We start from the raw sequence: 21,846 nt of genomic DNA, 5'->3' as shown, positions 1-21,846 counted from the left end.
TTTAAATGCAAAGCAGCAACTTTGATTTCTTTCTTGGCAGAAGTGGCAATGCGAGCTGTCTGAGCAGGAGGGCGTCTTTGAATCCCTTCAGTCGGACGTCCTCCGGGCCAAAGAGGCGGCGTCCCGCCTCGTCGCCCTCCACCCGGACCGCAGCCCCGAGCTGGAACGCTATCAGGAACGAGCCGATCAAGCGGCGGAGCGGTGGAGCGGCGTAAAGAAGCAGATGGAAACGAGGTGAGCGGCGCCTGGAATTTCTGCTAACGACCCAGGCTACACTGACCTCATCTCAAACATTTTGGGTGCAGGCGGGCGGAGCTACAGGCCATCGCTTCGGTTCTGCAGCAGTACAGAGACGGCTACTCGGAGCTGACGACGTGGATCCAGGAGACCACGCAGCGGCAGGAGAACACGCCGGCCGGGACCACCGACAGCAAGGCGCTCTCCGAGCAACTGGCGCAGCAGACGGTCAGTTATTATTTGCGCTTGCGATAATAGCGCTGATTACGTAACACTACAACGTCGTGAAAATTATTCCATAAATGTCATTTTAGGCTTTGGTAGCCGAGATTGAAGAGAACCAGACCAAACTAGACGATTGCCAAACTCACTCCAAACAGTACTGCACCTCAGTCAAGGTAAAGCGTAAAGACAAAAGCAATCGAGTTTTGCGACGCAAGAGAATAAAAGTTACGACTGCTTTCTCCGCAGGACTATGAGCTTCAGCTGATGACTTTCAGAGCCTTCGTGGAGTCCATGCACAAATCACCGGTGAAGAGGAGGAGGATGCACTCTTCCTCGGACGCCATCACTCAGGAGGTGCCTTCATCGGAAATGCGGGTTTGCGTATCAATACAGATCGGCAAGATGTTTTTTGTTTTTTTTTCCTGGACCAGTTCATGGACCTCCGCACACGCTATACGGCCTTGGTCACATTGACGACGCAACACGTCAAATACATCAGCGACGCCCTCCGGCGACTCGAAGAAGAAGAGGTAAAGTGCTACATAGTTGCTTACATGTTTTAGAAACAACTAAGCGAATTTTATAAGAGCGGTAGGTAACAATTGTTGCTCCCACGCCTGCAGAAAGAAGTTGAGGAGGAGAAGCAGGCCAGGGTGGGTCAGGTGTCGGACCTGATGGCTTGGATCGGAGGTCTTCAGGGACGGAGCGCCGGCCCCAACGCCGAGTCGTCACTCGCCGCACAACAGGTCAACATTCGATTCCATTAGCGTCGCGCTGCAACACTTTCCAGACATGACTAATGCTACGTTAGCTTAGCGACAGAGCCAACCCTGCAAATGAAATTCTGAATATTAACTCATGTTTTTATTTCACGCAGGCCATCAGCGAGCAACTTGCCGCCAAGAAAGACGACGTGGCCGAAGCCATCCGAAGCACGCAGGTCTTTCTTCTCTCCAAACAAGCCGCCAAGTAAGTCCCATCACACGCACGCACACGTCCACTGTCGTCCATCGTTCGACCCTCTCGCCCCGCCCGTCCGCAGACTGTCTCCGGACGAGCGCGCCCACGTGGAGGCGCAGCTGGGCCAGCTGACGTCAACCTACCGCGACATGTGCCAGGCCTCCGCGCAACAAATGCAGCAGCTGGAGCAGCAACTGGCCAAGGCGGAGGAGAGGAAGGTGGGCGCAAAAGTCACTTTAAGACTCCACATCATTCACAAATGCGTGCATGTGGCGTGTTCACAATGTCACGTGTGTGTGTGTGTGCAAAAGGTCACATTGTTCATTTTGCCCACGCCTGCACTCGTGTCATTTAACTCCACCGCCAAGCTCATTTCATAAATTCATCTTGTCATTCTCATCACAACCAATCACATCTGCCCATCTGCTGTTGTCATAACAACCCACAATAGTACAGGAGAGGTAAACCTGTACATAACTCTTTATGGTACCTAATACAGTGCCCTGTGGCTCTATTGCAAGCTTACAAGTAGCATCAAAATAATGTTTGACATTGAGTACACTGGTACAAATGTATCTGATTGTGTTGCTTTGCAAAAAAAAAAATCACCATGAGCATGTTGTGTCCAGATCACGAGCGTTGAAGTGTGTCTGACTTGATGTTGTTTGTTTTAATGCAATTCTCTTAACCGTGTGTCACTCTTCAAAGCAGCATTTTGCTTGCCAACAACCACTAACAGCAAGCGGCCACAAAGGAACATTGTGGACGTCACCGGACGTTTAGCGTTAGCGTTCACAGTATTGTTAAAAAAAAAAAAAAAAAAGGTCGGAATGGAGTGTGGCATGCACAACGCTAACAGCTTCTTACTCCGCGCCGCCCCGCATTCTACCCGTTAAGCGTGCCTTTCCACGAGGTGGTAAGTACTGCTCGCTTCTTTTATTATGTTGCCTAAAGAAATGCTAAACCACTTTGCTTGTTTTCGTTCATGCGCTTATTTTGTGGGAAATTTTATTTTAATTTTAAGTACATAAATACAACAGATAGTTTTAATGCCTGGTTAATATTATGTAAAATATATATATATTTTTTACATACAATTTTAAGTTCAATTTATTATAATTATAATTACAAGTAGTGTCGTTTTAGCCACACTATTAGAAGTTGTCGAAATGGATCTTTTTGATTATTCCTTAATGCTACATACAGTAACGTAGCGCATGTGAATTTATTGCATGGCATCAAAAATATAAAGAATATAATGTATTTCATTCATTTTGTAGATAGCACCTTGCATCGCCGGCGTGCTGGACTTGGGGAGCGTGGAAACCTTGCCGGTGTTCCAAGCCGCTCAGCGGGGTCTGATTGATCAGGACACAGCTCGCTTTCTCTTGGAGGCCCAGCTCGTCACCACGGGGGGGCTCATCTCATCTGACGGCCTCCTCGTCCTCTCACTGGACGCGAGTCTCAGCGAGGGTTTGATTGACGCTCACGCCGGGCAGTCCCTCTCAAAGCTGGAGAGCGCTCGGCTTCTGGTGGAATCCGCGACCGGTGGGCGACAACTGAGCGTGCGTGCGTTCGCTTCAGCTGTAGAGTCTGGGCTCATTTGTGAGGAGGCGGGACTTGATATTCTGGAAATTCTCATGAGAGAAGAAGACTTGACGCTCTTGACGTCCAGGAGCCTTCAAGCCAAGCTTGAGTCCAGGCTCCAACGCAGAGAGCTGATCGATCCAAACACAGCCGAGAAAGTGAACCCGAGTGAGCTGCTTCGGCGCTGCGTCCCCAACGACGACGATTCGGGTCTTCTACTTCCCGTCAAACAGCAACCCGGAGGAAGCGTCTGCCTCCGCTCCGGGAGAAAAGTCGGCATCTTCCGCGCCATTGAGGAAGGACTGATTGACCGGCAAGTGGCCAAGCGACTCCTGGAAGCTCAGCTGTATGCCGGTGGGATCGTGGACCCCCGATCCGGACACCGGCTGACGGTTCACGAGGCCATTAGTCATGGACTGGTGGACCCGGACTTGGCTCGCTCCTTGTTGGTGCGACAGCTCCAAAACGGCGGCATTCTCGATCCCGTGACTCGAGAACGTTTAGATTTGGAGAGCGCTATCCATCTGGACCTCCTCTCTGCTCGTATGGCTCTGTCGGTCCTCGAATCCCTCCGGACGTTTACGGGGATGCTGTGGCCCGAATCTGGTGAAGTCCTGTCCATCGCAGAGGCTCTTGAGCAAGGAGTCGTCTCAGGGGAGCTGGCACGGAAGATCCTCAAGCAGCGTAACGCCGTCGGAGCGTTGTACAACTCGGAAACTCTACAGTCGCTGCCCTTTGAGGAAGTTCTGGAGCCCAGTGCCGTCCGTGTTCTCAAAGACATCCATTTGCCAGATGTTCTCCCTAACATAAATCGTCCGAGTTTGGGTTCTTCAAGCTCCTCTGCTGAGCCGACGGATGCGACGGACGCCCGCCAGCAAGCCGAACACAAGCTGCTCTTCCATCTCTCGACTCACAGCTACGTAAACGCACACTCGGGGGAACGCGTTGTGATCTTTGACCCAGAGTTGCCGGAGGTCGTGAACGCAATTCAGCCAGAGCGGCGGATTCTGAAAGGCGCTTCAGTTGATCCAGCAACTGATCTGCGAGCGACCAATCTCGATAACGCGGTTGCTTTGCTTTCTCGTGATCTGGCTTCAGAAAACCAGAAGACGACTCCTTTGAAGATCGAAATGGATGATGATACCTCACCTAACATCACCTCATCAGAGAGCTCGCTTGGACCTGAAGTGGACAAGCCTCCAGAGCCGGATCGCTCCATGGACCTTTTGAGTCACTTTGCTGCAAATGTTGAGAAGAGAATCCAGCAAGCCATAGAGGAGGCCGTACCGCAGATCGCGACTGTTGAGAAGATTCTCAAAGCAAAAACTGAAGATGAATTTGAGATGACCATCCTGGATGGTCCACCAATTGATTGCAGAATTGAACACGCAAGCGAGAAAGAGAAAGAACCCGTCAAGGGGAACGACGCAGAATGGGAGAAGACTTCGAGCTTTGCAAAAGAGACATCTGTTGCTGTGGAGATGCGAGAACCGCTTTTGGAGGCTAAAGAAAGTAAAAGCAAGAAAAAGAAGAGGAGTAAAAAGAAGACAAGAATAACAGAGGAAGAACCGAAAACACAGCAAGTGGAAATCAAAATTCCATCGGAAAGGTCTCATCTGAAGAAAGCTTCGTTTAGTCATGACAAGACGGTTCATGAGGACAACGCTGAGTCACAGACACAAGCAGAGGCCCAACCTCAACCACCTCAAAATGAAGAAACCAGGCATGTGAAAGGAGCAACCGACAAGATGGTACAGCCGAGAAGAGACTTGGAGGTGTTAGAGGACAAGAAAGTTGTTGAAGAAGTTGAGAAGAGCGAGACCACAGACGTGACACGAAAGAGTGAGGAGAAGGACAAGGTTGGAGATTGTTGTGAAAAAGTTGCAAGACAAGCAGAACAATGTGAGGCCCCGTGCACACGAGCAGAACAAGAGAAGAAAGAGGAACAACCAGTCAAAGCTACCAAAGGTTTGGATGTTAAGTGTCCAGAAACTGCAACCCTCCAGTCAGAAGATCTTTGTGCTGATTCCGGATTAGCGGCACTTCCAGTTTTTGCCAGTCAAGGAGTAGATGAGATGTCAAGTGAAGATGAGGTGACCTCCACTTCTGGCAAGGTAGGTAAACAGCAAACAATATATCTCGTCCATTTCTCTCAACGGGTCGCCGCCATTTTTGTTGTGTTCCCAAAAGGCGTCGTCGCTCGTGCGTCAGGAGTGCTTGGAGCATGACCAAAGGATGGTGGCGCTTGTCTCCATGGTCAGACACGTGGAGGTCCGACTCAAGCAGCAGCAGCAGCAATCGGTGGGACGCAGCCTCGCCGCCTTAGATGACATCATCAGGCAGGCGCAGGTGATGACATCACGAGAGTCAATCCTCCCGTGATGTTAGCTTCGCACTCACGAGGTCGTTTATTGACTCTCATCAGGATCTGGACGTGGAGCTACGAGACCTGGAGCCTGAAGTCAGCGTAGAAGCCAAGGCTGCCCAGAAGCTCTTGATGCTTCACCGCAGAGATGTTCCTCCGCAGCTTATCACGGCTCTGGAGAAAGACCAGCAGAGCTTGACGCGAACGTACCAGACGGCCAGAACATTTTGTGAGGACGTCCTGCAAAACCTGCAAAACCATCGAGATTCATACAAGGTTGGAAAAAAATTAATACAAATGCGTTGAGCTCAAACCGGGAACTGATGAAGTCATGTTTATCTATCAGGAGGCCGTCGAAGCTGAGCTGAAGTCGCTCGGGGGCCGAGTGGAGGCTCTGATGTCCTGGTTGAGAGAGACAGAGGTTCTCGTCAATGACGAGACGGACCAAAATGGTCTCGTCTTCAAGGAGCTTCAGTCCGGCCTGGCGTCTCGCTCCGGCGACGTGGCTCAGGTGGCCTCGGATGTCCAACTTTTTGTCTCTGAGCGGGCTCAGGACCTGGCGCCCCGGCAGAGCAGGCACCTTCTGGGGCAGCTTCAGCAGCTGCAGGGGGCCTTCCACAGCGCGGCGGGCCAAACTCAGGCTCGGGTCGCCGCTCAGCGCCAACGTGACGAGGAGGAGGAATCTCGACGCCAGCAGAAACGCAGAGCTGACCTTGAGGAGAAACCAAAGGAGACAGAGGTTTGGAAAATGAGCAATGAGTCCAGTTGGTTTGTGTTTTTTTTTTTTTTTTTTTTTTTTACTAACTCAGAAAAGTAACTCGCACTGCATGTGTTTTCCTCCCCTGACGTGCCACACGCGTGTTTTTAACATGTTTGCCTTGCTCTTGCAGATTGCCGCCGACAGGAGCCGCTCACCCTTGCTTATTGATATGCGATGCGGGGAAACTTACAATAATAAAAATATTTTTTCCCTTTGTGTGATTTATTTTTTTGGTGTCATTGTGGGCGTGTATCTGGACACAATATGCTCCTAACTTGACGCTCAAGTAAAGATTATTTATTTATTTATTTGCCTCTTGTTGCTGTTTGTCTGTGTGTGGTGGTCCTCCATCTGCTCAGGTGGTCCAGCAACAGAAAGTGGAATGTTCTCACAAACTGGAAGATCTCAGCGCCTGGTTGGCAGGAGCCGCCGCCGCTTTGGCCCATCAGAAAGCAGAACCGACAATAGAATCGGACGACATGAGCGTCTTGCAGGTCAAGCAGGAGAAGTTAAAGGTGCCAAATATCAAGTAGATGTTCATCCACGTTTGGACCAAAATGATTTTTTTATTTTTACCATGGGTATATCTTTGCAGGAAGTACAGAAGGACCTCCAAAGCCGTGCGGAAGACGTGGCCGAGGCCATCCGCTCGACGGAGGACTTGCTGGCCGAGCGACGGGAAAGCTTAAGCGCGGAGGAGCGAGAGGGCCTGCGGGTGGCGCTAGCTCAGATGAAAGAGCAGTACGCCGCCCTGACGGAGGCGGCCAAAGCGTCCGTGACGGAGGTGGACGCTTCCGTCAGTGCCATGTTGCAGCACAACACGCAGAAGGTAAGAATGTTTTTATCTTTTAGCACATTGCAGCTTTATTTATTTCTTCCTGATTTCATTTTTAGGCAAAAGCTTTTGAGGAGCTTCAGCAGACCCAGGACCAGATAGATTCGCTGCTGAAGGACTTGTCAGCCGCTCATGGATCAGCAGCTCACGACGTCACCGACCTGCCCTCCTCGCAGCCCGACGATGCAGTCACATCTCACACGGGGGCGCTGCAGGTTCGTAAACGCTACTCACCAAAATGTCTAGATGTCCACGCCGGTGCCTTTCTGTGACTCTTCCAGTCTCAATTTTGTAACGTGCCGACGACATGCTGTTGGCTCTTCTGTGACGCAGGCCGAGCTTCAGAGGCTGCAGGCTCAGCAGGCCCAGCTCCTCCAAATCAGCCAGTCAGCTCGCACGTTGCTGGACCAACCCGACTCCACAGTTCCTCCCGAGGAGAAGCGACGTCTGCGAGCCACGCTGGACCGGCTGCAAGATGAGCACAAACAGAAGCTTCACAGCTGCCAGGTAGACTTTGAAAATTCTGCACAGAAACGACAAGCGCTACTAACTTTTCGGTCCGTCCGCTTTCAGGAGCGACTGAGGAAATCCGAAGCGCTGGAGGACGAACTGGCAAAGTATCTCCAGGAACACGCCGATCTGAGCGCCTGGCTGGAGCAGAGCGAGCAGGAGCTGAAATGTTTGGGCGAAGGTGAAACGGACGCTCAAGAACTGAAGAACCGGCTGGAGGAGCACAGAAAGGTAGTGAAGCCTTGTCCATGACTCGTGTTGCTTAGCAACTCAACTCATGTTTTCATGGTGTTCCACAGCTGGCCGAGGACGTCATCTGCCACAAGGCCGACCTGCGCTTCGTCTCTATCTCTGGTCAGAAGGTCCTGGACTCCTGTCTTGGCGTTCTCGAGCAGCAAGAGGGCGCCGGCGATGCTGCCGCTCTGGAAGCCACCAAGCAGCTGGTGACCGACAAGCTGCAAGACGCTAACCACCGATATACCTCACTCCACGCCAAGGTGAGCACTTTATAGAGAAGATGATGGTGCAAAGATGTTGACAAACACTTTATCGCAATGCACAGTCGTCAGAGTTGGGCGGCCGCCTGTCGGGCCTGCTGGAGCGCTACCAGCAGTACCAGGACGAGGTGGTCTCGCTCCACTCGTGGCTCAGCACCCAAGAGCAGAACCAAAGCATCGCCAAGTCTGGCGGAGACACCGACCCCCATGACCTGCAGGACACTCTGCGGCAAGTCCAGGTAAAGCCTGCCGAAAAAGTTTTTCCATTTGAGACGATGGCGAGCATTTTCTTCTGCGTGCATTTCAGCTGCTACAGGACGAGCTGGCCGAGCGTTCGGTCCAGTTGGAAAAAGTGAAGCGAGCCGGAAGGGTTCTGGTCAGCGCGGACGAGTCGCCCTCCCTGAAGGCCGTGGACATCCTGTGCGCCGCAGGTACGGAGCACGGTCACCAACAGAACCTCCGCTTCCATTCAGTCTTCTCTCGTCTTTCTCCTTCAGACGGTTTGGAGAAGAGGTTCTCGTCTTTGTCGGCGTCCGTATCGGAACGGGCCGAGCAGCTCCAAACTGCCGTGGCCCAGTCTGTGAGCGTGCAGGAGGGCTTGAAGGCTCTGCTGGCCTGGCTCGACACACTAGATCTGGACCCCGCGCCCGTGGAGCCCACGGCACAGGCGCTCCAAGACGCCCTCACTCAGAACCAGGTCGGACAACTTGACAAGTCAGAAGAAGGTTGAGGACCAACATTTTTCAAACCAAATTATTCCTCTCCAGAAACTTCGCCAGGAGCTTCTCGCACGGCAGGGCAGTGTGGAGGCCACACGGGACTCTGTCTCCAAGCTGCTCCAGAGCCCCGAGGCCTCTACGGCATCGGGCCTGCAGGGAGCGCTGGACGAACTGACGCGAAGGTTCGCCGCCGCTCAGGTCAGCCAAGCCGAGCGGGAGGCGGAGCTTAAACGCTTGCTGCCCCGGCTGGAGAGCTACGAGCGACTGGCGGCCGACCTGCGGGTCTTCATCCAGAGTCGCGCCAAGGCTCTGAGCCCGGCGGGGCAGCCCGATCGCAGCGTGGACGACTACAGGCAGACGGTGGAGGTCAGCACAGTCATACTTTCTGCAGATGTGAATGTTTGTAAACGACCCCCCCCCCCCCCCCACCCACCCACACACACACACACATACACACACACATGCTATAAACACGTTCAAAGATGCGTTCATCAGCCGGACCAAGTTTCAACATGCTTTGCTGGTCTTTTGGACAGGAAGTCAAGTCGGAACAACAACAGGAAGCTCCTCAGCTCAAGTCCTTCTGTGACTTGGCAGAAGAAGTCAGCACGTCACAAGTTTTAGGTCACACGCAAAGCCTGCTGGGACACGTCAAAGGCGTGTCGGATGACTTCAAGCAACTGGAGGACGACGTCAACCAAAGGTAAGCAAATGTTTTCTTGGATCCTCGCATTTACTGTGAAAAGCTCAAACGGTGACAAACATCTATGTCCACAGACTGGCGGCCATTTTGGCTTGTGAGCAGCAGCTGCTCCATTTTCGCGGGCTCTCTGGCTCCGTCCTGCGTTGGCTGCAGGCGGCGCAGGAGCAGCTGCCCGCCAAGGAGGTCGCCTTGGACACGGAGGCGCTGCAGAGGAGAGTGCAGCAGCTGCAGGTGGGTCCGTCCGCCAACACGCCACACGCCTGCGTGCGCTGCCTTCGGGGACTCGTCTTTAATCCCAACATGATGATGATGCCTTCAGGAGCTGTTGAAGGAGTGGGAGTCGCAGGCGGCCAGGGTGCAGGAGTTGAACAAGAGCGGCTCCGAGCTAGAGGCGCAAGTCATCGACATCACGACACCGCAGAGTAAAGCAGGTAAGAGAAGCTCCTCCATTCTCCTGAAGGAGAACTTCCATTTGCAATGTTTTTCATTCATTATGTGTGTGTGTGTTTCACAGGTGCTCCTCAAATCAACGGCTCTGCTCCCAGCAGCGTCAACGGCATTCACACTTGCAAAGGTTCGAATGCCAAATGCATCCGCGCTTGCACGTGGCAGCGCAGTTTCTCATCCCGTGTCGCGACAGACCTGACGGAGATCCAAGTGGCCGCGTCTGACGTCAACGCCCGACACGAGGCCCTGGGCGCGGACCTGACGGAGCGCCTGGGCCGCCAGCGGGCCTCGTTGGAACAGAGGCAGCAGGCCAGACAAGGCGCAGAGGAACTGCAGAGCTGGCTGAAGGACAAAGAGAATAACCTCGCGCAGGGACACGCCGCCTCGCCATCCAAGCCAGAAGTGGTGCGCGCCCAGGTCCAGGAGAACAAGGTTAGTTGTGATTTTTAGCAATATGTTTATGCCAGAGAAGCACAAGCGAATTACTTAGATGAGCTAACGTCCAATGACGGCCAGGCGCTGCTGTCGGAGTTGGCCGAGCACTCGGCTAGGGTGGAGGAGCTCAAGGGAACCTTGAGGAAGCTCATCGCCGACAACCCCGACTCCCCCGAGGCTGACGCGTGGCGGCAACAGCTGCAGGAGATTGGTATGCGCTACCGACTACTCGCGGAAACCCCCGTTTTACATCACCACACACTCGTCCCAAATGACGTTTTCATCAGAAGAGCAAGAAACCACTCTTAAGTCATCTCTGCCATTCTCTCAGACTCCCGTTGGCTCGCGGCCAATCAGACGGCATCGCAGCGTCAGGCGGAGCTGGAGGCGTGCGCCGACCGGCTGGGCAGCTTTGCCGCCGCCGCGTCTCAACTGGGCCCGTGGCTGCGTGAGAAGGAGCTCATGATGAGCGTGCTCGGACCGCTCAGCATCGACCCGAACATGCTCAACACCCAGAAGCAACAAGTGCAGGTTTGTGTCCACGCAAAAGTTCAACACAACTGAACTGGAGATTGGTTTGGGAGAATCCCTGACAAATATCACCTTGTTCTAGTTCATGCTGCGGGAGTTTGAGACTCGTCGCCCGCAGTTCGAGCAGCTCACCCGGTCGGCCGAGGGCATCCTCTCGCAGACGCAGGACCCCAAAGAGCAGGAGGAGGTCCGGGCCGAGCTGGACTCGGTCTCCCGGCAGTGGAGCGACCTGACGGGCAAGCTGGACCGGCGCTCGGAGCACATCGACCAGGCGCAGGGTACCAGCGAGCGCTACCAGGCGTTGTTGCGCGAGCTCTCCGCCAGCGCGGCGGCGCTCGCCGAGCGTCTGGACGGCCAGGCGGAGCTGAGCGCTCGGCCCGAGGCGCTCAGGCAGCGCCTGCAGGAGACGGGTGAAATCCGCTCGGAACTGGAGAGGCGACGCGGCGAGCTGGCCGAGGCCGAGCGGCTGTGCCAAGAGCTGAGCGACATCGTGGCCGAACCTTACTTGAAGGACGAGCTGAAGAAGAGGCTGGAGAGCGTCAGCGGCCCACTCAAGAGCTTGGAAGAACGCGCAGGTGCACAAAATGCCATTTCCGAAATGAATCAAATCAATCTTTGATAGCTGTAGCACTATTGATTTCACTTTTTTTTTTTTGTCTTCTCCCTAGCGGACGGTCTGTCTCAGCTGCAGGCCGCTCTGTCATCTACACAGCAGTTCCAGCAAATGTTCGCCGACGTCCGCTCGTGGCTGGACGAGCAGGTGGAGCTCCGGGACTCGTCGTCGGACGCGCTGCCCTGCCATCCCGAGGCGGTCCGCTCGCTACTGTCCACCGCCGCCGACCTCCAGCGCTCCGTCGCCGCCCAACGGGGCCCCTACGAGCTGATCCAGGCCGAGGGCGTGTCGCTGCTAGCCGCCTTGCCCGCTGGCGGCGACGAGCGCGCCGCCCTGCAGTCCCGCCTGTCACACCTGCGGCAGGACTGGGAGGACGTCAACGGGCGGCTAGCGGAGCGGGAAAACCGACTGAAAAGTACCCTGAGCAAGGCGGAATTCTACCAGCGGCACAAAGCCGAGTTGGCTCCCTGGCTGGAAGAATGCGAGGAGAAAGAGGCGGAGATCCAGCCGTCGCTCGACACGGCGGGCCTGGATGACGCCCTGCAGAAAGCCAGGGGACTCGCACTAGACCTAGAGAGACGACAACCCCAACTGGAGGCCTTCAACGCCGCCGCCGATCAGCTGCTGGAGCAATGTTGTGTCGGAGAAGATGAGGTACGAGCTTCATTTTTGAATACCTTTAGGCATTTCACAAGCTACCTCGTACCTTAGCGTACCTTCCGCCGCACACGTTCTCTTTAGGTCCGAGACGAGAAGGCGCAGCTGAACCGGCGTCTGGACGACCTTAGCGAGCGTCTCCTTGGTCGCACGTCGCAGCTCGAGGAGCTCTCGGGCCGCCTCAAGGAGTTCGAGGAAGGTCGGCAAGCGGTGGAGAGACGCCTGGAGGCCGCCAAGCACCAAATCGAAGTCCAGGAGGCGCTAGGACCTCAGGTAACCTTTGACGGGCACAACAATAAAGTTTTTAATCTCTGCTCTAAATGTTCTGATGTCTTTGTTTCAGGCTTGTAGCGCAAAGAGCTTGGAAAGGCTGAGGAGCCAGCAGGAGAACCTAACATGCCTGCAGCCTCAGGTGGTCTACCTGCGTGACCTGGCTCAGGGGCTGGTGCAGGACGCCCCCCAGAGGCCGGAAGGCGGCGCTGAGGGCACCCAGAGGCTGCAGGAGCAGGCCAAACATACCCAGAGCGAGTTTGACGACGTCAGCAGCAAGGTGAGAAAAAAAAAAAGACTCGATTGCACCGTTGTCTAAATAAGAGGCCCGGCAAATGTAAGCTGAGTGAGTGATGCACAGATGAGCAAAATATTTTGCGTGTGTGCGTGCGCATGAATCACGCTGAAAGAAAGCAGAGCTACTGAAGCCGTTTGGCTTTTTGACTTCCTACGCCCGTATATGGTCATTGTGGACTTTGGAGAGCGTGAAATATAAATGGGTGCTTGGCAGCGGGCCTCCCTGTCCTATTTACATCCCAACGGCCGTTTCATTAGGCACACCTGCGCTGCTCAGGTTTGATGCAAATCTTCTGTACCGGTGAATACAACGCCGTTTCTTGCCATCCATTTTGGGGTGTGTCACATATGCAAAAGACTCTCAATATTCTCATGTTAGACATTTGAGTTGAAAAGGTCTAAAACGTTTTATGGATGTGGCAAATTCTCCAACTTGATATTCCGCTCTTCTCGCTCCATCAGCTGGAGCAGTGTTGCTCGGCACTGGAGTCACGTCTCCACGGCGTGGGCGAGGTCCAGGCGCACGTGCGCGACGTCTTCTCGCGCCTGGCCGACCTGGACGACGAGCTGGACTCGCTGGGCCCCGTCGGCCGCGACGCGGACTCGCTGGCCTCGCAGGCGGACACGCTGGCCGGCTTCCTTTCCCGTCTGGCCAACCTGCGCGGCGAGCTGGAGACGCACGCCGCCGAGTGCACGGCCATGCTGCGCCGCGAGGGCTCATCGCCCGACCTCCTGGCCCTCAGGCGTGAAACCGAGGCGCTCGGACGCCAGGCCGGCAAGGTGAGAGCGAGACGGCCCGGCCGTGGCATTTTGTACGATAATAATTCCGACGTGGGTTGCAGCTGGGCGAGCGCGGCCAAGCCCGTCTGGTGCAGATCCAGGACGCCTCCGAGCGGGTGGGCGACTTTTACCGGCTGGTGGGCGAGCTGCAAGGCCTGCTGCGAGCCGCCGAGCAGGGTCTGAACGCGCAGGCCGCCGTGGGCTCCGAGGTGGACGTCATCAAGCAGCAGCTCGGCGACTTCAAGGTTGGACCTGCTTCCTTTCTTTTTATTTCTGCGTTGTGATTGGAGCGTTATAATCTTGACCATCTTGTGCTGCTCTTAAAAATCTGTCGCTGACCACAGGAATGCACTTTGCTTTTTTTTTTTTTTGTATGACTTTTTTTTCTTTCGGTCGCCACGCCATCGCTAAAGAGCACATTTTATGGTTGTGATGTCACTTCCTGTGAGGGCCTAGGAGACATGATGAGGGGGTGCGTGTGTCATTTTCCAAAGTGATGGATAGCTCATGCGATAGGCCGCTTGAAACATTCCGGTGTGCTTTTCTTTCTCCCGGCCGATGAAGAAAAAGAAAGAAAGCGCCTCGGCCGCTGCGAGCGAGCGTAGGAGGACGGAATAGCGCAGCGCCGTCCTCCGTTTTCACAATCCCACATGTTTTCTCCTCATTCTGCCGCTTTGTAACACACCCACTATGGTCACACGCAAGATGGTTGGCATTGAGCTCAGTCAGCCGAACTTTCGTGAGTCACGAAACGGCCGCTTGAAACTAAAATGGCAGACTTTCTGTGTTTTGGTGGGTCTACTCGTGATAAACATGCCCAGCAAATTTGGATTTTAACATGGGCAGGCTGTGTTCTGGTGGGGAGGGGGGGGGGAGGGGGCCTTCATTTATAGTCAAGTATATATAGTTAAGAATAGCAGCCAAGAGATCTCAGTCTCCTGCCAATAAGTGTGCTCAAACTTTTAAGAGCGCAATTAAAACTTGCTGGTGGGAAGAAGTGACCCCCCCCCCCCTCCCCGCCCCTCCATTGTCACTCCCGATGTGCATGTAAGCGATCCCCCTCCACCCCAAAAATCTGTCTGGCCTCCCCTCCCCCGATCGACCCTTTCCCAATCCACAGCCATGATGTCATACTGCCTGCCTCAAAGAATGGGTGGGGTGCAAAGAAAGAGGGGGGGGGGGGGTTATGGTGGGGGTGAGGTGCGCCTGTTTCCCACCAGACTTTAATTTAAACATGGCCGCCGGATGCTTCTGATTCCTTGCCGTCTTTTTCCGGACGGCGCAGGAATCTCAGCTGTCCACGCATTTACAACATATTAGGGTGCGGCATCAGAACTGATGTGCAGCTGACAGCCTGACACAGTTACACACAAATGCACAAGAGAAAGTGTGTGTGTGTGTGTGCATGTGTGTGTAAATGATGACCGCACATCTTCCCTCACCTCCTTTTCACATCGTTGGCTTCCCCTGCTAACGTTACTCCATCTTTTCATCCGACACCTTGTTGGAGTCTCCACGGACAAGCGCTTAGCCAATGAGTCATTGTGACACACACACATATATGCACACACACACAGTGTCTATTAGATAATGGGCGAAAGCTAAAGTGGGTCAGACCAGTTGACAAAAAGTAACTGGATTGCTGTCACTTGACATCATTTCTGCAAAACTTTCGTTTTCCCACGACACACACACTCGGCACATGTCTCCTGTGTGCCAAATGAAGAAAAATGTCATCTATGATTGAAGTGAATATTTTTGAAAATGTGTGTGTGTGCGTTCCACTTCCAGGTTGTGTGTTGCTTCAGCTGTTGTGAATTAGCTTAGTATGCCAAGGCTCGTCCCGCCTACTCACTTTTTTTTTTTTTTTTTTTTATATTCGTGCTGAAATTTAATATCGTCTTTTGTCTGGGGAGAAGGTCAGCTAGTAGGAAGGTCCGCGTAGCATCCCTTTATTACTCGCACGCATGCCTTTCTTTCGTATTTGCACCATTTAAGTGTGTGTGTGTGTGTGTGTGTGTGTGTGTGTGTGTGTGTGTGTGTGTGTGTGTGTGTGTGTGTGTGTGTGTGTGTGTGTGTGTGTGTGTGTGTGTGTGTGTGTGTGTGTGTGTGTGTGTGTGTGTGTGTGTGTGTGTGTGTGTGTGTGTGCTCGAGTGTGCTCTTAAATGTTTACGACGTGGAAACTCCACGCCGCATTATTCACGTGTGCGTATCAAAACTCGGTGTGTGTGCGCGTACACATAGTTTCCGTCAAGTTGCGTGTCGGCCGGGAATCGGGCTTAGCGTGTTAATGTTCAACCGAAGGCAAAGACGAAGCGGGCCAATCGGGAGGAAGCTATGAAGAAGTCTGCCATTTTGGTGTCTTGATTTTTTATTTTTTTTTGTTAGCAAAGTTAAATGGCTCGCCATCAATCACGAAACTAATAACGCAGCTCTGTAAGGTCAGAGCTTGAGCAAATGTCTTGAGTCTGAAGAGATATATTGCCCCCCCCCCCCCCCCCCCCCAATAGTAATAAGTGGCTCCTCGGTTGTCTGGATTGAAGTCGGCATTGAAACGATGGCGGGCGGCTTGTGTGTGTGTTTGTACGTGGGTGCGTCCAACAAAGTGGCCACAAACCGCTTTTGTTTCCACCCAGCCTGAGCTGCAGCAGTGACAGCTGCAGCGCAACTGTGTGTGTGCTGGTAGTCGCAAAGAAAGACCGGAGTATTTAGCACAGTTGACATGCAGGCCACGGTTGCCCCCCCCCCCCCCCCCCCCCATTATGCCGGACCGAGCGGGCGGAAGCACACGCGTGTCCCTGGCAAGCCTGAACCTCCAGATAACATGGCGACAACAATACGGCAGCGTTTTTAAGAAGCTAGCGGGTTACCCCGTCACCTCTTCATGTTTTGTGTGGAATTCTGAAGATCCAGACCGCAACCCCGCCCGGCCTCTCCCACCGACGCCCGCCCCGGTCTCCCCCAGCCCCGGGTTGAGTTTCAGTGGGGAATGCGCAAGTGGAGCTTGTCTGTCTGTGTGTGTGAATCGGGCCACTTTTGTGAAGTTGATGCACTTAATTGGGGCAAAGGAAACTCAACAAAGCCTGGACTGTTGCCTTGCCGCTGGGAAAGACACTCATCACGTGTCGAGCTTCTTGTGCTCCCAAAAAGCGGCGTCTCGACGGGAGTTCTCGCCGACCTTATTTTGCTCCGATTCATTCCTCTTCTGATTGGCTGGCGTGTCACTTCTCCGCTGTAAGAACTTTCTCTCAAGCTCCTATCTGGCGTTCCATTTTTTTTTTTTTTTTTTTTAAACAGGAAACCAGCACGATTGGAGCACTTCCTGTGTTTTAATAGCCGTGCAGGAAACAGAACAAACGGAGCTGAATTCAAATACAAACATCCAGCGAGGGAAAGCGACGGCGAGAAAGAGAGAGAGAGAGAGAGAGAGAGAGAGAGAGGGGGGGGGGTGGGAGTTAGACGGCGAGAGAGCGAGAGTGAGATTTTTTTAGCAGCTGCAAACCATTTGAGTTGCTGTGCGGCCGCCCGGCAAGAGGCAGAGAGCACAGCTTGGCAGCACACACGGCAGAAAGAAAAGAAAAGCAAAGGAGGAGAAAAGGGGGAACTGCGTGGCACTTTGTTTCCCCGGAGAGAGAAAGAGAGAGAGAGTAGCAAACAGTGAGAAGAGCGTCTCGGGATTCTGCAACCCCAAAAGCTGGCAAACCCCCCCCCCCTTTGGATACCTCGTTGGATTGGGATTCAACACCCGCCTGCCCCCTCCCCTTTATTTTGATCTTTGGACCTGCTGGACCACGTCTTCCCCCAGGAGCTGTGGATGAAACCACGTTGTCCTCTTTTGTTCCGCATCTTGATCAAATGTTCTTTTTCCCGTTGCTATGGTGCAGACACGTCTGAGATTCCGGAGACAAATCCCAAATTCTTTGTGACAGGAGGAAGGACAGAAGGTAGCATTGACCTTCTTCTTCTGGACTTTGTACGCTTTACCGATAAGCGTGCGGCTTTTGTCACCTTAAAAGGAGACTTTTTTTTTTTTTACACTTTGACACCGACATGGGGAAGCGGCAGGCCGGCGCTCGGGAAGAGCCAAACATCGGCAGCAGAATGACTTTGTGACTATGGACGCCGCCACCGCGCTCCTCTCTCGTCAAGGCGGCACAAAGGGGCGTCATCGTCTCGTCTCGGACTTTGTACGGCCGAGGCGACGATGACTCTTGTTCCGCACCGGCAGCCTTCGCTCGTCTTAAGTAAACACGACTTGTGATTAATATGGTGCCGAGAGGGAGGGCCGCCCGTGTCGCTCCCTCTCCGGTGCCACGCAGCATCGCACAAAGACGGCGTAATCGCACAGCTGTCGAGGTGACATAGCGGATGAGACCGCTCCAAATGTACGCTGCTCTTTTGTGGCTTTCTTCCGAGAGACCGCGTGTGTCGTTTTTGATTCGCCATCTGCTGCACTTCAAACGAGCTCCCGCGTGGCTTTTTGCGCCACGCCAAAGCCACTGAAGCTAACATGGGGAAGCCCCTGAGTCGCCCCGACTGTCTCCAGCAAAGCCCCCGTTGTCTGAGCAAAGGCGACGAGGAGGAGGCTTACATCGAGGATTGCTACGTCCCGCAGAGGTCCATATATGACACCATGCGGATCAACGAGCAGATCGATCAAGGGGCCAAGCTGTGCCAACCCTCACGAAGCACTCTGGGCTCGGGCGGGGAGATCCGAGGCGAAGGGAGCACGCTGTCCAGCAACGGGACTATCGGAGCCGACCTCGGAGGGGTTTTTGTTTCTCGGGCTTTGGATAACCCCGGAGGAGCTCGGAAACTGGACGAGAGGGTCATCTTTGATGCCCTCAAACTAACCGGTGACGCTCAGATGATTTCACCCCCTGTGGGCATTGTGACTTCAAGTCTGACTAACCCGCCTTCGACCTCTGCCCCGGGAGTATCTCTGGTGGCTAAGAGGCGGCACCAGGCCGGAGAGAAACGGGACAACCCGAATCGTCGCTCATGGAAAGCTTTTATATCGCCAACCTTCCCAGAGTTTGCCGAGAGATTGGAGTTTACGGGTGTGGAATGTTCAGAAAAGCGTACGTCGGCGGCAGGCCTGCCTCACTCTCCGATTTCACCCGTTCAGCTGATCCGCCCGTGTACGCCCAGCTCCTCCAAGCCTTCCTTGCCACCTTACACGCCCTCGCCATCTTCATCCACCCCTCACACGCCTCCCGTCTCTTCGTCACCCGGCGGTTTCCCCGTCCCGCTTCTCCTGCAGCATCCCTGCAAACCAAAGCAGCTTTTTTCGCACAAAGCTAAACGTGACCCGTCGTCCTCACCTTCCAAAGACTCGGGATTCGTATTTAGGACTTGTGAGCAATCCTTTCAGAGGAGCCCCAGAAAAAATTCAGGGCACAAACGAACTATTAGTTCTTCTAAGAGCGGAATTGAGCAAATCGTCGAGGAAACGGTGGAATTAGTTAAGACGTCAGATTCCGAGCGGGATTCCCCTCTTTTAGAACAGGATCAGGATGACGATGCGCCTCTCCTTCCACCAAAACCCATCTTCTGCCCACCCACCAAGGCCCGCACGTGGCCTCGTGTGATGACACCGGGAAAGAATACCCCAGTGGGCTTAAGGCACAACTTCCCCCTTCTCCCACCTTTGCCACCCCTTTTGGGTGAGGAGAACAGCCAGGATGAGGAGTCCCTTCATCTCCTGGATCCTCCATCCCCATTTCTGAAGGAAGACGAAGGGCTTCCGTACCAAGGATTACCTCTGTCCCCATCCATCAGTCATTTAGATGGTGACGAGGGTCTGCTCGGTTGGGGAGGCAATCTCAGGGAGCGCACGGCTTCTGAGCTCAAGTTTGAAGAAGACGAGCGCAGAATCCTGGAGGAGCTGGAAGAACAAGAGGATGTTGAGATGGCTGAGATAAGGGATGACATGTGGACTCTGGAAAGAGCTAAAGCAGAGGAAGAGAGAGCTCAACGAGAGGAGCGAGAGTGGGAGGCGGTCCTTAAATTGGATAACAGGGAGACGATGAACCAGTCATGGGAAACATTAGAGTCAGAAGGATGGGAATTAACCAACTCTTCTGGACAGTGGCCTGTCTTGACCCCCCCTGTGGACTTCCAAGGTCCCGAGGCACCCAGCGCGTCACCCTGCCCCAGTTCAGAGGCCGAATCTGATCTCTTCCTAGAGCTGGAAAGACAGTGTGAGGAGGAGGTGGACGGGCACGAGGGAGTAGAAATGAGTGTCGACCACGAGCTTCTCTATCCATATTCTCTTCCTTATGGAGGGAACCTCCAACAGGAGGAAGTATCCAATCCTGACTGGGAAAATTGTGAAGAGACCCTTCCTCTAACTGAATCACATGTTGTTGATTTCCAAGACTTTGACTCCAAACGTGCGCAAGACTGTGAAAAGGAACACTGCTTCATCGATGAGGATGGAGATGTTGCTCCTTGTGAGTTTGAAAGCGAGGAAGAGGAGATGACACAGTCAGCTCTCGATTACCAACCGGAGCAGGAAATACCAGGAGAGACTGGGACAGAACTGGACAGCGGGGCCTCGTCGCAATGTGATCCTCTGGCTTTTCAGGATACAGAGCAAGCGGTGGAATTTGACGAAAATGTCTTTGGAGATCTGTTTGATCAATCGAGTTTGGACACTCGCGAGGGAGCCCGTGAACTTTTCAACATGGTTGAAGAAGAAAACTCGAAAGACTCTCAAGAGGATGTTGACAGTCAAATTTCCTGCCAGGATGCCTCAGTCCCCTGTGAGGAATCGGATGGCGTGTTCTTTGAGGCAAAGGTGCCAGATTCCGTCCCAGCGGATGTGTCAGAACAAGACGTGAACTTGGAAACTACAACTGAGGTGAAAGCAAGCACCCCAAAATCAGACTCCGTGCATCCTCCATCTCCTCAACTCACAGACCCGTCCACTAGTTTACTTCAGTCCTTCTTGGAATCAGACTCTGAGCTCACACACTCAACCCCTGCATCTTCTTTATCTCAGTACCCCATAAAATCAGACTCCTGTGCGGCTTCCTCAGACTCTAAAGACTCAGAAGCCTTTGTAATATCAGATAGTTTTGTTTACCTGGCAGTGTCGGCCCCTCCTCAGTTTTTAAACGAGTGCCCCCCATCCCCACTCGGAAACTCCAGCTCCCCAAGTCCGGTACCCGACCCGCCCTGCTGCGAAGCCCAAGACGAGGATGAGGAAGGCCCCGTCCTGTCCCCCGACAGCTTTGTTTACATGGCGGCACCTGAGAGGCCCAAGCCCGGTCCCTCGGATGTCAGCTCGGCCTGTGAAGACATCCAAGATCTGGACTCGTATTCGGAGGGCACTCAGTCCGGAATGGATGGGGTTGAGTTTGTCCTGGGAGAGGACAGCGACTGGGAGTCTGACGGCTCGGCGCTAGACTTTGTGTCCAACGACCCGATCTGGGACCAACTGGAGCCAGGTCTGCTCCAAACTCTATTTAGTCAGACTGAGTTCATCCCGGTGGGAGATGGATCCCTCAGAGGATCCCCGATTTGTCCCACAGGAACCACCGCATCAAATTCTGCATCAGACAGTGAATCGATGGCAGAATGTTCCGACACTGAACCACTGGAAGAGGTATGCTACCGTTTAAATGTTTGATGCTTCAGAATAGCTCAAAGTTATGCAGACGTCGTCGTTAGCCGGCCGCGTTTGCGAGCGGGACAACTTTAACCGATTGCAATTCGATGCGCCGCACTTGTGCGCGGCGGTCCTCGAGTTGTCTGCGGTGGGCATTTGGGTGGGAGGTCAGCGCTAATCTACGTTTAGCGGCGAGTGTGTTATTTCTGTATGTGGAGCTAAATGCAGTGGGAGCCTGCTTCATGTCGGGTTTAGAACCTTTTGTCCGGTTCTGTTGACTCTACGCCTAAGTACACAATACCTCGAATGCTGGGCGTATCCCCCGATGTGTGTTTGTTGTGTCTGGATCATTGGAAGGTTTTTTTTTTTTTTTTTTGGACTACCAAAGTGTAAACACATTTTACGTTTGCAAAGAGCAGTCGATGAACATGTCGCCGTGTTTCTCGTAATGCGTGTGACAGAGGTTGTTCTTGTGGTGGCTCTTTTGCAGTATAGCATTTAGCGCAGCAGCATGCGGTGAGAGCTAAAAGTATGCTCCAATCTCTGCTCACCAAACGTGAACCATGTGACCCTCCTCTGAGACCTCTCGTCCAATTAGATGGACAGACTGGCCTCCATGCCACACCAGCGTGCAAAAGTCTTCATACGCTAACTACAGGCTTGGAGTACATTTTTCAGCTGGCACAAGCTGATTTTTGCGTGATTTGTTGTTGTCCTTGCATCAATCCGAGTCTGATTGTCGCCTCTGACTGACCTCCTTTGAATGCCAGCAGATGTCTCTCTCTTTCCTTTCTCTGAGGCAA

The 21,846-nt window shown here is 53.6% G+C and overlaps 1 protein-coding gene across 1 annotated transcript in view; it reads left to right on the top strand.

Moving 5' to 3' along the window:
- The window catches only part of macf1a (microtubule actin crosslinking factor 1a), a 47,377-nt gene that overhangs the window by 8,979 nt on the left and 16,552 nt on the right, over nucleotides 1–21,846 (top strand). Inside the window, 31 exon segments of the mRNA XM_085901151.1 lie at nucleotides 41–234; nucleotides 306–465; nucleotides 552–635; nucleotides 709–816; nucleotides 894–992; nucleotides 1,086–1,208; nucleotides 1,340–1,431; nucleotides 1,505–1,640; nucleotides 6,494–6,649; nucleotides 6,730–6,963; nucleotides 7,029–7,184; nucleotides 7,303–7,476; nucleotides 7,543–7,710; nucleotides 7,779–7,976; nucleotides 8,042–8,215; nucleotides 8,284–8,407; nucleotides 8,474–8,673; nucleotides 8,744–9,061; nucleotides 9,232–9,398; nucleotides 9,473–9,629; nucleotides 9,718–9,829; nucleotides 9,913–9,972; nucleotides 10,039–10,277; nucleotides 10,362–10,491; nucleotides 10,612–10,811; nucleotides 10,894–11,386; nucleotides 11,480–12,078; nucleotides 12,166–12,354; nucleotides 12,425–12,631; nucleotides 13,111–13,428; nucleotides 13,491–13,673. Of these exon segments, the coding sequence (XP_085757277.1) occupies nucleotides 41–234; nucleotides 306–465; nucleotides 552–635; nucleotides 709–816; nucleotides 894–992; nucleotides 1,086–1,208; nucleotides 1,340–1,431; nucleotides 1,505–1,640; nucleotides 6,494–6,649; nucleotides 6,730–6,963; nucleotides 7,029–7,184; nucleotides 7,303–7,476; nucleotides 7,543–7,710; nucleotides 7,779–7,976; nucleotides 8,042–8,215; nucleotides 8,284–8,407; nucleotides 8,474–8,673; nucleotides 8,744–9,061; nucleotides 9,232–9,398; nucleotides 9,473–9,629; nucleotides 9,718–9,829; nucleotides 9,913–9,972; nucleotides 10,039–10,277; nucleotides 10,362–10,491; nucleotides 10,612–10,811; nucleotides 10,894–11,386; nucleotides 11,480–12,078; nucleotides 12,166–12,354; nucleotides 12,425–12,631; nucleotides 13,111–13,428; nucleotides 13,491–13,673 (5,952 nt within the window).

This window comes from Syngnathus leptorhynchus, chromosome 20 (assembly GCF_054491065.1).
Source record: "Syngnathus leptorhynchus isolate UIUO chromosome 20, UIUO_Slep, whole genome shotgun sequence".
Classification (NCBI taxonomy): Eukaryota; Metazoa; Chordata; class Actinopteri; order Syngnathiformes; family Syngnathidae; genus Syngnathus; species Syngnathus leptorhynchus.
This window is presented reverse-complemented; position numbering and strand designations above follow the sequence as displayed.